At 40.5% G+C, this 16,672-nt stretch overlaps 1 protein-coding gene across 1 annotated transcript in view; it reads left to right on the top strand.

Annotated features, from left to right (window-relative positions):
* The window catches only part of O-fut1 (O-fucosyltransferase 1), a 61,526-nt gene that overhangs the window by 37,198 nt on the left and 7,656 nt on the right, over positions 1-16,672 (top strand). The window contains exon 6 of the mRNA XM_053796402.2: positions 3,936-4,169. Coding sequence (XP_053652377.1) covers positions 3,936-4,169 — 234 coding nt within the window. The remainder of the gene's footprint in view (positions 1-3,935; positions 4,170-16,672) is intronic.

Genomic DNA, 16,672 nt, shown 5'->3' with positions numbered 1-16,672 from the left:
GAATGTATGAGAGTATAGTTATACCAAGGCTCTTACGTGGGTGTGAAGCATGAGTGGTGAGTGTTGCAGCAAGGAGAAGGCTGGAGGCAGTGGAAATGTCATGTCTGAGGGTAGTGTGTGGTGTGAATATAATGCAGAGAATTCGTAGTTTGGAAATTAGGAGAAGGTGCGGGATTACCAAAACTATTATCAAGAGGGCTAAGGAGGGGTTGTTGAGGTGGTTCGGACATACAGAGAGGCTGGAACAAAATAGAATGACTTTGAGAGTGTATAAATCTGTAGTAGAGGGAAGGCGGGGTAGGGGTCGGCCAAGGAAAGGTTGGAGGGAGGGGGTAAAGGAGGTTTTGTGTGCAAGGGGCTTAGACTTCTAGCAAGCATGCGTGAGCGTGTTTGATAGGAGTGAATGGAGACAAATGGTTTTTAGGACTTGACGTGCTGTTGGAGTGTAAGCAAGACAATATTCATGAAGGGATTCAGAGAAACCAGCAGGCCGGACTTGATTTCTAGAGATGGGCAATACAGTGTCTGCACTCTGAAGGAGGGGTGTTAATGTTGCAGTTTTATAACTGTAGTGTAAACACGCCTCTGGCAAGACAGTGATGGAGTGAATGAGAATGAAAATTTTTCTTTTTCGAGCCACCCTGCCTTGGTGGGAGACAGCCGATGTGTTAATAAAAAATAAAAATTAATAAATAAAAATTATTTAATTTTTTATTCTTCTTTGATGGGAGATGGCCGTTGTGTTAAAAAAAAAAATCAGATACTCTTCATTTCTCCAGTATTTTGACTATTAGCTAAGGGATTTTTAATTCGCACCTTCTTTTTCCACTTTTTTCATTCCTGTTTCCATTTTTTCTTCTCTTTTCATACAAATTTTGGATTTGCATAAACTCTTTAAATACATATTATATAGCTGATTCTGAAGACAAGTTGCAAAGGTTGGTAGACTAATTTGGGAAGGTATATAAAAGAATGAAACTAAAAGTGAGTGTAGGAAAGATGAAGATAAAACTAGGCAATGTACACAAATAACCCGCGCATAAAAGAGAGAAGCTTACGACGACATTTCGGTCTGACTTGGACCATTGACAAAGTCGTGTGACTTTGTCAATGGTCCAAGTCAGACCGAAACGTCGTCGTAAGCTTCTCTCTTTTATGTGTGGGTTATTTGTGTATCGTTCCAGCCACTGTATTGTGCCTTTTTTGTTATTTAGGCAATGATAGATTGAATATCAGATTCTAGGGAGGGAGTGTGGAGGAAGTGAATGCATTTAGATATTTGAGAGTGGACTTGTCAACAGATGGGTGAGCCATAGAATAGATAAATGGATAAAGGTAGGTAGTGTGTCACAGCATCTGTGGATAGAAAGTTTGTGTAGGGAGGCATTAAAAGGAATATACCAGCCTACCTGGAAGGTTTTCTGTGGGTCAACACCCCCTACACCCCAGTTCTTGACCAGGCTTCTCAGTCGATCAAGGCCTAATCAACCAGGCTGTTACTCCTGGCTGCTGGTTGGGTGCTGATTTTAGGTATCTGTCCAGCTCCCTCTTAAAGGCAGCCAGGGGTCTATTGGTAATTCCCCTTATGCGTGGTGGGAGGCTGTTGAACAGTCTTGGGCCTCAGACACTTATTGTGTTTTCTCTTAGTGTACTCATGGCACCCCTACTTTTCATTGGAGGGAGATGTTGCACAGTCTGGCCAGTCTTTTGTTTTCATAGGGAGTGATTTCTGTGTGCAGATTTGGGGCCAGTAGCCCTAGGATTTTCCAGGTGTAGATTATAATGTATCTCCCTTGCCTGCGCTCCAGGGAGTACAGGTAAAGTGACTACAAGCGTTCCCAGTAATTAACATGCTTGACTGAACTTAAATGTCCAGTGAAGGTTCTCTGTACATTCTCTAGATCTGCAGTTTCACCTGCCTTGAATGGAGCTGTTAGTACCAACACTTATATATGGGCATGAGTCAAGAGTTTTGAATGCTGCAGCTTAAAGAAGGCTGGAGGCAGCAAAGATATCATGTTTGAGGGCAATGTATAGTGTGAATATTATGCAGAGTTTGGAGTGTTGAAATTAAAAGGCAGTGCAAGGTCACCAAGGGGATATACAGAGGAGTGAGGAGGAATTGTTAAGGTGGTTAGGGCATGTAGAGAGGGTGGAGAGGGATAGTATGATGAAAAAGGTATATAAATCTGGGATGAAACTCAGGAAGGGTAGGGGTCATCCCAGGATGGTTGGAGGTGGCAAAAGAGGTTTGAGCATATAACAGGCTTGTGTGAACATAGTAGATAGGAGTGGTTTTTAATGGATATGCTGCTGGAATGTGAGAAAGGTAACTTTTATAAAGAGATTCAGGGAAACTGATTAGCCAGGTTTGAGTCCTGAAGATGGAAAGGGCAATGTGTTTACCAAGGGAAAGGTGGGGATGTTGCGGTTGGAAGGTAATCTGATTGTGATATCAACACACTTCTGGTAAGACAGCAGTTGAGTGAATAATAACGAATGTGTTTTCTTCAGGTCACCCTGCCTTGGCAGGAGTCAGCCATCGAGTTAAAAGAAAAAAATTGCATCTGAGTTCAAGTACACAATCTGTCTTGTGGTTCACTCTTCCTATTCTCTTGCATAATTACTGAGAAAGATTTTTGCTACAACATATTTGGTTATAAATAAAGTTAGGATTACTTTTGGTAGCTTATAAAATGTAGGAGAACTGCTACTATGCGTCTTCGCTTTAATCCACAGAAAATGACATTTATAAATTAATGTGGTATAAACCTTGGTAATAAATACCGACAAGTTGGTTTAGAAAGACACGTAAGCAAACACTATAACATATTTATTAGAAAACGTTTCGGTCCTGGGACCTTGATCACTTCTAACATACAGAGGTAGAAAGACATTATATATATATAGGCGGAGAGTGAGATGTGACGCACGTGACCTGAGGAATGTCATAAGAACATAAGAATGGAGGAACACTGTAGAAGGCCTACTGGCCCATGCGAGGCAGGTCCTTATCAAAACAACCTCTGTCTATAATGAGGACCAGTAGACGATGAAATCATGTGACTCCTGTGTTGTTGGGTTGGTGCTGCTTAAGTATCATGTATGCCAATGTTTTTGAAATTTTGTAGTTTCCAGTGTTGCGTTCTATAGTGTCGGTGACGGTGATTAGTGAGGCTTCTAGGCACCGTCGGCGTCTGAGGTCTGGTTCGGTGAGAACGAGTTGTGCCTCGTTCCAGTTCATCAAATGCCCCGTTGAGTCTCTGTGGAGGACACAGGCGTACCTTACATCGTCTCTGTTAGAGGCATTTCGATGCTCATTCAGGCGGACTGCAAGATCTCTGCCTGTCTCGCCTACATAAGGTAAGGTACGCCTGTGTCCTCCACAGAGACTCAACGGGGCATTTGATGAACTGGAACGAGGCACAACTCGTTCTCACCGAACCAGACCTCAGACGCCGACGGTGCCTAGAAGCCTCACTAATCACCGTCACCGACACTATAGAACGCAACACTGGAAACTACAAAATTTCAAAAACATTGGCATACATGATACTTAAGCAGCACCAACCCAACAACACAGGAGTCACATGATTTCATCGTCTACTGGTCCTCATCATAGACAGAGGTTGTTTTGATAAGGACCTGCCTCGCATGGGCCAGTAGGCCTTCTACAGTGTTCCTCCATTCTTATGTTCTTATGACATTCCTCAGGTCACGTGCGTCACATCTCACTCTCCGCCTATATATATATAATGTCTTTCTACCTCTGTATGTTAGAAGTGATCAAGGTCCCAGGACCGAAACGTTTTCTAATAAATATGTTATAGTGTTTGCTTACGTGTCTTTCTAAACCGTAAATTAATGTAATTATGTTGTGTTACATATGTTATTGTAACAATTAACCTTTATGTTTTTTTGTTTTTTTTTTTCAGGTGCGAGCATGTGAACATGTGGAACACAGCCCCAACCTTTTTGCTGCACCCCAATGCTTGGGCTACCGTAATGAACATGGGGTAGCTACACTACAACTTTGTCTTCCTTCAGAAAACTCAATTATCAAGAAACTGAAGCGTGTTGCTAAGTCAATTGGGGCAAAAAGTGTTTTTGTTGCCTCAGATAATGACCTTATGATTGACAAGCTGACTCAAGCATTAAAAAAAATGAAAGTAAGTGTGAGCCAGTGTTTTTCATGGAATATTCAAAGGTGTGTGAAGAAAATTTCCAGTTTTTTAAAGAGCCATATGCAGACGTTTTCCACTGGTAAATGTTTAGCATATTTGGAGAAATTATATAAAATACCATGATGGAAAAAAAGGGATAAATGCAGTATAATGCATCTGTTTGTGACTTGATAAAGCCCACTGTGTAGGCAAAACATTGTCAGTAAGGATCTCATTTTACTGCATTTCTCTTTTTTTTCTGTTTTCATATCATTTTTAACTAGGATACCACATCTAGATGAAGGATGTATTTTATTTTACGACACACTGTTGTGCCACTAAATGGTATCCTATGTTCTTCATACCTCCACATTACTTCAAAAATAAAAAAAATAAAAATTCACTTTCATATTTTATAGTTTTGTCCTTATTTTTTTTTTACTCTCTAATTTTTGTTTTTGTTTTACTTTGCCACCTATAAATGCTTGCAAAGAATAAAACTTGCTAAGGCAAGTTATATTCTTTCCAAATCTTGTTTTTTTAGTGACTCCAAGTAGCGATGTCGCCACTTGATAACCAACATCATATCCTATCATGTGCTTAGCAACACTACACTTTCTAGTTTCTGTAGTAATGTTACTTTCTGTCAGATAATGTATTTCCTATCCTCTTTATTGATACACATGATTACCTAATACACTACATTCATTACTACTGTCTGTACTTAATGTTCAGATACCTTTTACATGTTTATCTTACAACAATCAATGGAGTACAGATTATTATATTCATAGGGAAGCACTCAGTCCACTCAGGTTGTACAACTTCTGAGGTATGGGAGGTAATCAGGCACAAATGTGAAGAACAAGTATAGAATTACACCCCTAGGGAAGGCATGACTACTGGCTCAGTGGGCATCTCGGCTGGCAAAAATACATCCTTACTACGCTTCATCTCATCCTCCTGAAGCTGCCCATTTCTATTACAAGGCAAATTAAATAATAGGTTCATAATGAAAAAGGTTCTTGTTGAAAATGGTATAAAATAATGACAAGTTGAAGATTAAGACACACGTGCAGCAGTTGGGTATCTTTATTGACAAGTTGAAGATTAAGACACACGTGCAGCAGTTGGGTACCTTTATTGACAAAATATTTCGCCTTCACAGTTGGCTTCTTCAGTCAGATTTGGAGGGAGCAGGTGCAGTACTGAAATATAGATGATGTAATCAGTCCATCAACCTTAGAGAAAAAGCATTTGAGGTGGTCATCCCTTCAGCCTGAAGAAGAGCTCAGCTGCATGATCTGGAATGATATGAAGCTGAAGCATGAGGACAGATTCTTAAATACCATTGAAGGTGAGGTGGAAGGTCTCGAAGACATTGTAGGGGGATGGGATTCACTAATGGAAGTAAGAAAGCAGGTCCTTCTGGAATCCAACCCTTCTCACTCATAACTGGTAGATACGTAATGAAGAATGGAAAGTGTCTTCTGCACTAAGATACCTTTGTGCTGCAGTGTGTGATAGTATTGTTGAAAATGGTAAAAAATACCAACAAGTTGAAGATTAAGACACATGTGCAGCAGTTGGGTATCTTTATTGATGAACCGTTTCACCTACACAGTAGGCTTCTTCAGTCAAATTTGGAGGGAGCAGGTGCAGTACTGAAATATAGATGATGTAATCAGTCCATCAACTGCAGCACAAAGGTATCTTGGTACAGAGGACATCTTCCATTCTTCATTATGTATCTACTAGTTATGAGTGAGAAGAGTTGGATTCCAGATGGACATGCCTTCTTACTTCCACTAGTGAATCCTGTCCCCTACAATGTCTTCGAGGTCTTCCACCTCACCTTCGACAGTATAAGAATCCGTCCTCATGCTTCAGCTTCATGTCATTCCAGATCATGGAGCTGAACTCATCTCCAGGCTGAAGGGATGACCACATCAAATGCTTTTCCTCCAAGGTTGATGGACTGATTATATCATCTTTATTTCACTACTGCATCTGCTCCCTCTGAATTTGACTGAAGAAGCCTACTTTGTAGGAGAAACATTTCAACAATAAAGATACTCAACTGTTGCACAAGGGTTCATAGCAGAGAGGTAGTCAAGACCAAACAAACCAAGACTGACACTAAATGTACCAAGATTTAGCTTGAGTTCAGACATATTGAGACAAAGATTAAGACCTGTTTTTTTTTTGTTGTTGTTGTTGCTGTGACCAACCTTATAAACTAAATTAATTTTTGCTAGAAGAACATTAGCCTCAACAACAAAAATAATGATAATGCCAGCTATTTATTACTTGAAAACTATTCTTCTTTTGATAAAGAAAATACACAAAATATTAAAGGAAAATTTATTCTGTGCTGCATAAAAATTCACATGAATTATGAAAGATAAAAATAAAGGTACTATGGTCATAAGAGCAGAACATCATATGTCTGAAGACCTACTGTATTAAGATTTATATGTGTAGATATTAGTAGTAGGTTGGTAGACAGCAACCACCCAGGGAGGTACTACCGTCCTACCAAGTGAGTGTAAAACGAAGCCTGTGATTGTTTTACATGATGGTAGGATTGCTGATGTCTTTTGTCTGTCTCATAAATATGCAAGATTACAGGCATGTCTTGCTACTTCTACTTACACTTAGGTCACACTACACATACATGTACACATTTATTTATACACACTCATCTGAGTTTTCTTTGATTTTATCTTAATAGTTCTTGGTCTTATTAATTTTCCTTTTATATCCATGGGGAGCCTTTGAACCAAGTGAGAGAGTAATTGTGGTAGGGGACTTGAATGCTAAAGTAGGAGAAACTTTTAGAGAGGGTGTGGTAGGTAAGTTTGGGGTGCCAGGTGTAAATGATAATGGGAGCCCTTTGATTGAACTTTGTATAGAAAGGGGTTTAGTTATAGGTAATACATATTTTAAGAAAAAGAGGATAAATAAGTATACACGATATGATGTAGGGCGAAATGACAGTAGTTTGTTGGATTATGTATTGGTAGATAAAAGACTGTTGAGTAGACTTCAGGATGTACATGTTTATAGAGGGGCCACAGATATATCAGATCACTTTCTAGTTGTAGCTACACTGAGAGTAAAAGGTAGATGGGATACAAGGAGAATAGAAGCATCAGGGAAGAGAGAGGTGAAGGTTTATAAACTAAAAGAGGAGGCAGTTAGGGTAAGATATAAACAGCTATTGGAGGATAGATGGGCTAATGAGAGCATAGGCAATGGGGTCGAAGAGGTATGGGGTAGGTTTAAAAATGTAGTGTTAGAGTGTTCAGCAGAAGTTTGTGGTTACAGGAAAGTGGGTGCAGGAGGGAAGAGGAGCGATTGGTGGAATGATGATGTAAAGAGAGTAGTAAGGGAGAAAAAGTTAGCATATGAGAAGTTTTTACAAAGTAGAAGTGATGCAAGGAGGGAAGAGTATATGGAGAAAAAGAGAGAAGTTAAGAGAGTGGTGAAGCAATGTAAAAAGAGAGCAAATGAGAGAGTGGGTGAGATGTTATCAACAAATTTTGTTGAAAATAAGAAAAAGTTTTGGAGTGAGATTAACAAGTTAAGAAAGCCTAGAGAACAAATGGATTTGTCAGTTAAAAATAGGAGAGGAGAGTTATTAAATGGAGAGTTAGAGGTATTGGGAAGATGGAAGGAATATTTTGAGGAATTGTTAAATGTTGATGAAGATAGGGAAGCTGTGATTTCGTGTATAGGGCAAGGAGGAATAACATCTTGTAGGAGTGAGGAAGAGCCAGTTGTGAGTGTGGGGGAAGTTCGTGAGGCAGTAGGTAAAATGAAAGGGGGTAAGGCAGCCGGGATTGATGGGATAAAGATAGAAATGTTAAAAGCAGGTGGGGATATAGTTTTGGAGTGGTTGGTGCAATTATTTAATAAATGTATGGAAGAGGGTAAGGTACCTAGGGATTGGCAGAGAGCATGCATAGTTCCTTTGTATAAAGGCAAAGGGGATAAAAGAGAGTGCAAAAATTATAGGGGGATAAGTCTGTTGAGTGTACCTGGTAAAGTGTATGGTAGAGTTATAATTGAAAGAATTAAGAGTAAGACGGAGAATAGGATAGCAGATGAACAAGGAGGCTTTAGGAAAGGTAGGGGGTGTGTGGACCAGGTGTTTACAGTGAAACATATAAGTGAACAGTATTTAGATAAGGCTAAAGAGGTCTTTGTGGCATTTATGGATTTGGAAAAGGCGTATGACAGGGTGGATAGGGGGGCAATGTGGCAGATGTTGCAAGTGTATGGTGTAGGAGGTAGGTTACTGAAAGCAGTGAAGAGTTTTTACGAGGATAGTGAGGCTCAAGTTAGAGTATGTAGGAAAGAGGGAAATTTTTTCCCAGTAAAAGTAGGCCTTAGACAAGGATGTGTGATGTCACCGTGGTTGTTTAATATATTTATAGATGGGGTTGTAAGAGAAGTAAATGCGAGGGTCTTGGCAAGAGGCGTGGAGTTAAAAGATAAAGAATCACACACAAAGTGGGAGTTGTCACAGCTGCTCTTTGCTGATGACACTGTGCTCTTGGGAGATTCTGAAGAGAAGTTGCAGAGATTGGTGGATGAATTTGGTAGGGTGTGCAAAAGAAGAAAATTAAAGGTGAATACAGGAAAGAGTAAGGTTATGAGGATAACAAAAAGATTAGGTGATGAAAGATTGAATATCAGATTGGAGGGAGAGAGTATGGAGGAGGTGAACGTATTCAGATATTTGGGAGTGGACGTGTCAGCGGATGGGTCTATGAAAGATGAGGTGAATCATAGAATTGATGAGGGAAAAAGAGTGAGTGGTGCACTTAGGAGTCTGTGGAGACAAAGAACTTTGTCCTTGGAGGCAAAGAGGGGAATGTATGAGAGTATAGTTTTACCAACGCTCTTATATGGGTGTGAAGCGTGGGTGATGAATGTTGCAGCGAGGAGAAGGCTGGAGGCAGTGGAGATGTCATGTCTGAGGGCAATGTGTGGTGTGAATATAATGCAGAGAATTCGTAGTTTGGAAGTTAGGAGGAGGTGCGGGATTACCAAAACTGTTGTCCAGAGGGCTGAGGAAGGGTTGTTGAGGTGGTTCGGACATGTAGAGAGAATGGAGCGAAACAGAATGACTTCAAGAGTGTATCAGTCTGTAGTGGAAGGAAGGCGGGGTAGGGGTCGGCCTAGGAAGGGTTGGAGGGAGGGGGTAAAGGAGGTTTTGTGTGCGAGGGGCTTGGACTTCCAGCAGGCATGCGTGAGCGTGTTTGATAGGAGTGAATGGAGACAAATGGTTTTTAATACTTGACGTGCTGTTGGAGTGTGAGCAAAGTAACATTTATGAAGGGATTCAGGGAAACCGGCAGGCCGGACTTGAGTCCTGGAGATGGGAAGTACAGTGCCTGCACTCTGAAGGAGGGGTGTTAATGTTGCAGTTTAAAAACTGTAGTGTAAAGCACCCTTCTGGCAAGACAGTGATGGAGTGAATGATGGTGAAAGTTTTTCTTTTTCGGGCCACCCTGCCTTGGTGGGAATCGGCCGGTGTGATAATAAAATAAATAATCCATGGGGAAGTGGAATAAGAATCTTTCCTCCGTAAGCCATGCGTGTTGTAAAAGTCAACTAAAATGCCGGGAACAATGGGCTAGTAACCCCTTTTCCTGTAAAGATTACTAAAAAGAATAAGAAGAAGAAAATTGTCAAAGTGGGAAGTCTGAATGTGCGTGGATGTTGTGCAGATGATAAGAAAGAGATGATTGTGGATGTTATGAATGAGAAAAAGCTGGATGTCCTGGCTTTAAGTGAAACAAAGCTGAAGGGGGTGGGAGAGTTTCAGTGGAGAGGAATAAATGGGATTAGGTCAGGGGTTTCAAATAGAGTTAGAGCTAAAGAAGGAGTAGCAATAATGTTGAAGGATAAGCTATGGCAGGAAAAGAGGGACTATAAATGTATTAATTCAAGGATTATGTGGAGCAAAATAAAGATTGGATGTGAAAAGTGGGTTATAATAAGCGTGTATGCACCTGGAGAAGAGAGAAGTGTAGAGGAGAGAGAGAGATTTTGGGAAATGTTGAGTGAATGCGTGGGGAGTTTTGAATCAAGTGTGAGAGTAATGGTGGTTGGGGATTTTAATGCTAAAGTGGGTAAAAATGTTATGGAGGGAGTAGTAGGTAAATTTGGGGTGCCAGGGGTAAATGTAAATGGGGAGCCTTTAATTGAGCTATGTGTAGAAAGAAATTTGGTAATAAGTAATACATATTTAATGAAAAAGAGGATAAATAAATATACAAGGTATGATGTAGCACGTAATGAAAGTAGTTTATTAGATTATGTATTGGTGGATAAAAGGTTGATGGGTAGGCTCCAGGATGTACATGTTTATAGAGGGTCAACTGATATATCGGATCATTATTTAGTTGTAGCTACAGTTAGAGTAAGAGGTAGATGGGAAAAGAGGAAGGTGGCAACAACAAGTAAGAGGGAGGTGAAAGTGTATAAACTAAGGGAGGAGGAAGTTCGGGTGAGATATAAGCGACTATTGGCAGAAAGGTGGGCTAGTGCAAAGATGAGTAGTGGGGGGGTTGAAGAGGGTTGGAATAGTTTTAAAAATGCAGTATTAGAATGTGGGGCAGAAGTTTGTGGTTATAGGAGGGTGGGGGCAGGAGGAAAGAGGAGTGATTGGTGGAATGATGAAGTAAAGGGTGTGATAAAAGAGAAAAAGGTAGCTTATGAGAGGTTTTTACAAAGCAGAAGTGTTATAAGAAGAGCAGAGTATATGGAGAGTAAAAGAAAGGTAAAGAGAGTGGTGAGAGAGTGCAAAAGGAGAGCAGATGATAGAGTGGGAGAGGCACTGTCAAGAAATTTTAATGAAAATAAGAAAAAATTTTGGAGCGAGTTAAACAAGTTAAGAAAGCCTAGGGAAAATATGGATTTGTCAGTTAAAAACAGAGTAGGGGAGTTAGTAGATGGGGAGATGGAGGTATTGGGTAGATGGCGAGAATATTTTGAGGAACTTTTAAATGTTAAGGAAGAAACAGAGGCAGTAATTTCATGCACTGGTCAGGGAGGTATACCATCTTTTAGGAGTGAAGAAGAGCAGAATGTAAGTGTGGGGGAGGTACGTGAGGCATTACGTAAAATGAAAGGGGGTAAAGCAGCTGGAACTGATGGGATCATGACAGAAATGTTAAAAGCAGGGGGGGATATAGTGTTGGAGTGGTTGGTACTTTTGTTTAATAAATGTATGAAAGAGGGGAAGGTACCTAGGGATTGGCAGAGAGCATGTATAGTCCCTTTATATAAAGGGAAAGGGGACAAAAGAGACTGTAAAAATTATAGAGGAATAAGCTTACTGAGTATACCAGGAAAAGTGTACGGTAGGGTTATAATTGAAAGAATTAGAGGTAAGACAGAATGTAGGATTGCGGATGAGCAAGGAGGTTTTAGAGTGGGTAGGGGATGTGTAGATCAGGTGTTTACATTGAAGCATATATGTGAACAGTATTTAGATAAAGATAGGGAGGTTTTTATTGCATTTATGGATTTAGAAAAGGCATATGATAGAGTGGATAGAGGAGCAATGTGGCAGATGTTGCAAGTATATGGAATAGGTGGTAAGTTATTAAATGCTGTAAAGAGTTTTTATGAGGATAGTGAGGCTCAGGTTAGGGTGTGTAGAAGAGAGGGAGACTACTTCCCGGTAAAAGTAGGTCTTAGACAGGGATGTGTAATGTCACCATGGTTGTTTAATATATTTATAGATGGGGTTGTAAAGGAAGTAAATGCTAGGGTGTTTGGGAGAGGGGTGGGATTAAATTATGGGGAATCAAATTCAAAATGGGAATTGACACAGTTACTTTTTGCTGATGATACTGTGCTTATGGGAGATTCTAAAGAAAAATTGCAAAGGTTAGTGGATGAGTTTGGGAATGTGTGTAAAGGTAGAAAGTTGAAAGTGAACATAGAAAAGAGTAAGGTGATGAGGGTGTCAAATGATTTAGATAAAGAAAAATTGGATATCAAATTGGGGAGGAGGAGTATGGAAGAAGTGAATGTTTTCAGATACAGTGGACCCCCGCATAACGATGGCATCGCATAGCGATTTTTCCGCATAACGATTACTTTTATCGCAAAATTTTTGCCCCGCATACCGATTAAAAACCCGCATACCGATTTTCGTCCGAGACGCGTCCAATGTGCCCTCACATGTGCCGGCCGTCCCATTGTTTACCAGCCAGCCTCCGCGGTAACATCCAAGCATACACTCGGAATATTTCGTATTATTACAGTGTTTTCGGTGGTGTTTCTGGAAAATAAGTGACCATGGGCCCCAAGAAAGCTTCTAGTGCCAACCCTGTGGTAAAAAGGGTGAGAATTAGTATGGAAATTAAGAAAGATTTTGAAGGGTTTGGGGCTAACCCTGAGAAGCCTATGCCAGTTGTGGAATCCATTGTGCCTACTTCAAAGATTAAGGAAATGTGTGCAGAGTGGTTTGAACTGCAAACCTTTATAGATGAAAATCACCCTGACACAGCTGTTGCAAGCCGTGCTTGTGACTATTTCAATGACAATGTTATGGCCCATTTTAGGAAAGTCTTGAAGAAACGGGAGGTACAGAGCTCTATGGACAGATTTGTTGTGCGACAGAGGTCCAGTGACTCTGAAGCTGGTCCTAGTGGCATTAAAAGAAGAAGGGAAGTAACCCCAGAAAAGGACTTGCTACCTCAAGTCCTAATGGAAGGGGATTCCCCTTCTAAACAGTAAGAAGATAATGCTCTCCCCTCCTCCCATCCCATCAATCATCACCAGATCTTCAATAAAAGTAAGTGTCATGTAATTGTGCATGCCTTTTTCAGTTTGTGTGTATTAAAATTAACATTTCATGTGGTAAAAAAAATTTTTTTTCATACTTTTGGGCGTCTTGCACGGATTAATTTTATTTCCATTATTTCTTATGGGGAAAATTAATTCGCATAACGATTATTTCGCATAACGATGAGCCCTCTTGCACGGATTAAAATCGTTAACCGGGGGTCCACTGTACTTGGGAGTTGACGTGTCGGCGGATGGATTTATGAAGGATGAGGTTAATCATAGAATTGATGAGGGAAAAAAGGTGAGTGGTGCGTTGAGGTATATGTGGAGTCAAAAAACGTTATCTATGGAGGCAAAGAAGGGAATGTATGAAAGTATAGTAGTACCAACACTCTTATATGGGTGTGAAGCTTGGGTGGTAAATGCAGCAGCAAGGAGACGGTTGGAGGCAGCGGAGATGTCCTGTCTAAGGGCAATGTGTGGTGTAAATATTATGCAAAAAATTCGGAGTGTGGAAATTAGGAGAAGGTGTGGAGTTAATAAAAGTATTAGTCAGAGGGCAGAAGAGGGGTTGTTGAGGTGGTTTGGTCATTTAGAGAGAATGGATCACAGTAGAATGACATGGAAAGCATATAAATCTATAGGGGAAGGAAGGCGGGGTAGGGGTCGTCCTCGAAAGGGTTGGAGAGAGGGGGTAAAGGAGGTTTTGTGGGTAAGGGGCTTGGATTTCCAGCAAGCGTGCGTGAGCGTGTTAGATAGGAGTGAATGGAGACGAATGGTACTTGGGACCTGACGATCTGTTGGAGTGTGAGCAGGGTAATATTTAGTGAAGGGATTCAGGGAAACCGGTTATTTTCATATAGTCGGACTTGAGTCCTGGAAATGGGAAGTACAATGCCTGCACTTTAAAGGAGGGGTTTGGGATATTGGCAGTTTGGAGGGATATGTTGTGTATCTTTATATGTGTATGCTTCTAGACTGTTGTATTCTGAGCACCTCTGCAAAAACAGTGATAATGTGCGAGTGTGGTGAAAGTGTTGAATGATGATGAAAGTATTTTCTTTTTGGGGATTTTCTTTCTTTTTTGGGTCACCCTGCCTCGGTGGGAGACGGCCGACTTGTTGAAAAAAAAAAAAAAAAAAAATAAATAAAGGATATGTAACAATCAAGGAAACATGATAATCTTGAGACCTTTCATGAACAACCAATCTGGATGTTGACTGTTATCAAGACCAAGAAGAAGACCCAGCATGCCGAGGCTGAGATCAAGACCAAGTCCAGATTGCCTGAGACTAAGCCCAAGATCTTTATATGTTGCCTCAAGGCCTGTTTTGAGACAAAGACCTGGTCTGAAGAGACTGACTGTGAATATTAAAATGGTATACAATACAGACAGGTTGATAAGAAGACACGTGCAACAATTAGGTATCTTCATTCTAAAACATTTCACCTACAAAGTAGGCTTCGTTAGTCGAGTACAGAAGAGGCAACAGAAGCAGTAGAGATGTAATGATGATGTCATCTGTCCATCACCATTGAAGATGCAGTTTTGAGGTAGTCAGTCCCTCAGCCTGGAGAAGAGTTTTGCTCCATGGAGCAAATAAAATTCCATTCTGTTGAATGAATGATGGTCAGTGTATGTATTTTTGGGGAGAAGAGGGTCACCTTACCTCAGTGACAGATGGTCTGTATTAAAAAAATATATATATATGCAGCCTCTTCTCACTTAGCGATGTACTCGTTTACCGACGCCTCAGATTTATGACGAGCTCTCTGACCACTATTCATGCCTAAATAATGTATATAAAAGCTGATTTCCTTATTCTGTATATTTAAATATACTGCATAAATATTTAAAAATATAACATATAAGTTATAAATGGTGCAAAGGTGATATTAAAACAATATCTAAGATGGTTGACACGAAGTCGCTACCATTATAGTATGCTCCTCACTTAACCCTCTCAGGGTTGATGCCGTACTAGTACGGCTTGCACGCCAGGGGTTGGTGCCGTACTAGTACGCATAAATTCTAGCGCCTTCAAATCTAGTGAGAGAAAGCTGGTAGGCCTACATATGAAAGAATGTGTATATGTGGTGGATGTGCGCAGTATAAAAAAAAATCCTGCAGCACACAGTGCATAATGAGAAAAAAAAATTCTGACCGTGTTTTTGGTTTAAAACATCGACTTTGCAGTGTACAGTGGTCCCTCAAATTTAGTAGTGCTGTTTCTGTATGCAAAGCTATTTTTATTATCTATAAAATGTATTTTTTGTTAATATTTCCCATAGGAAATAATGTAAATCCAATTAAACCATTCCAGACACCCAAAAAAATTAACATAAAATACATTTTAAAGATAAAAATAGTTTTGCTTACAGAAACGGCACTACTAAATTCAAGGGTCCATTGTATTTTCGTATGCCATTTATGGTTGTATTCTAGTTTTCCTGGTCTCATTTTATAGAATGGAAGACATATTATGGAAATTGAGATGATTTTGATTGGTTGCACAATGAAAAGTACCTTGAAATTGAGCTCAAAGTAGCAGAAATGTTCGATTTTTGCCAAAGTTCAAATGTAAACAAATGCCACGCGTCCAATACACATCAACTGGCGAGTCTAATATACTTTCACAAGTGTGCTGATATTATTTATACCACTTTACACTAATGCAGTAGTCTGCATAACATAAATCTTCTATTTTTTGTGAGAATAAAAATTCAAAGTGGAAAGCAAAAGAAATGAAACAGAGGCCTGGGGACGTGAGTAATGAACTGAGGAAATGTTATTTTAGTGCCAGGAATGTCTGTCTTGTTTATTCTGGACCCTATTTGGAAATTGGCATCTTGTGAATTGGCATCTTGTTATTGGTTAGTTGAAATCAGTAAATGGGTGGTTTCTTGTACTCATTCGATAGAAAAAGTGGAGTTCTAGCAAAATAGGTATGATTTTTGTTGAATGGTACATTGGAATTGGCCAAAAGTAGGGCTCAAAGTGGGCAAAATCGCCAATGCGTAAACATCGTCGAGACCGCTAACTTCGCGAGAGCATAACTCTGCAAGTTTTCAATCAAATTTCATACTTTTGGTGTCATTATGATACCTGGAGTTTACCTGGAGAGAGTTCCGGGGGTCAACGCCCCCACGGCCCGGTCTGTGACAAGGCCTCCTGGTGGATCAGAGCCTGATCAACCAGGCTGTTACTGCTGGCTGCACGCAAACCAACGTACGAGCCACAGCCCGGCTGATCAGGAACCGACTTTAGGTGCTTGTCCAGTGCCAGCTTGAAGACTGCCAGGGGTCTGTTGGTAATCCCCCTTATGTATGCTGGGAGGCAGTTGAACAGTCTCGGGCCCCTGACACTTATTGTATGGTCTCTTAATGTGCTAGTGACACCCCTGCTTTTCATTGGGGGGATGTTGCATCGTCTGCCAAGTCTTTTGCTTTCGTAGTGAGTGATTTTCGTGTGCAAGTTCAGTACTAGTCCCTCTAGGATTTTCAAGGTGTATATAATCATGTATCTCTCCCGCCTGCGTTCCAGGGAATACAGGTTCAGGAACCTCAAGCGCTCCCAGTAATTGAGGTGTTTTATCTCCGTTATGCGTGCCGTGAAGGTTCTCTGTACATTTTCTAGGTCAGCAATTTCACCTGCCTTGAAAGGTGCTGTTAGTGTGCAGCAATATTCCAGC

The sequence above is a fragment of the Cherax quadricarinatus genome, chromosome 83 (assembly GCF_038502225.1).
Source record: "Cherax quadricarinatus isolate ZL_2023a chromosome 83, ASM3850222v1, whole genome shotgun sequence".
Classification (NCBI taxonomy): Eukaryota; Metazoa; Arthropoda; class Malacostraca; order Decapoda; family Parastacidae; genus Cherax; species Cherax quadricarinatus.
Note: the sequence above shows the minus strand (reverse complement) of the source record. Positions and strands in the feature narration are given on the sequence as shown.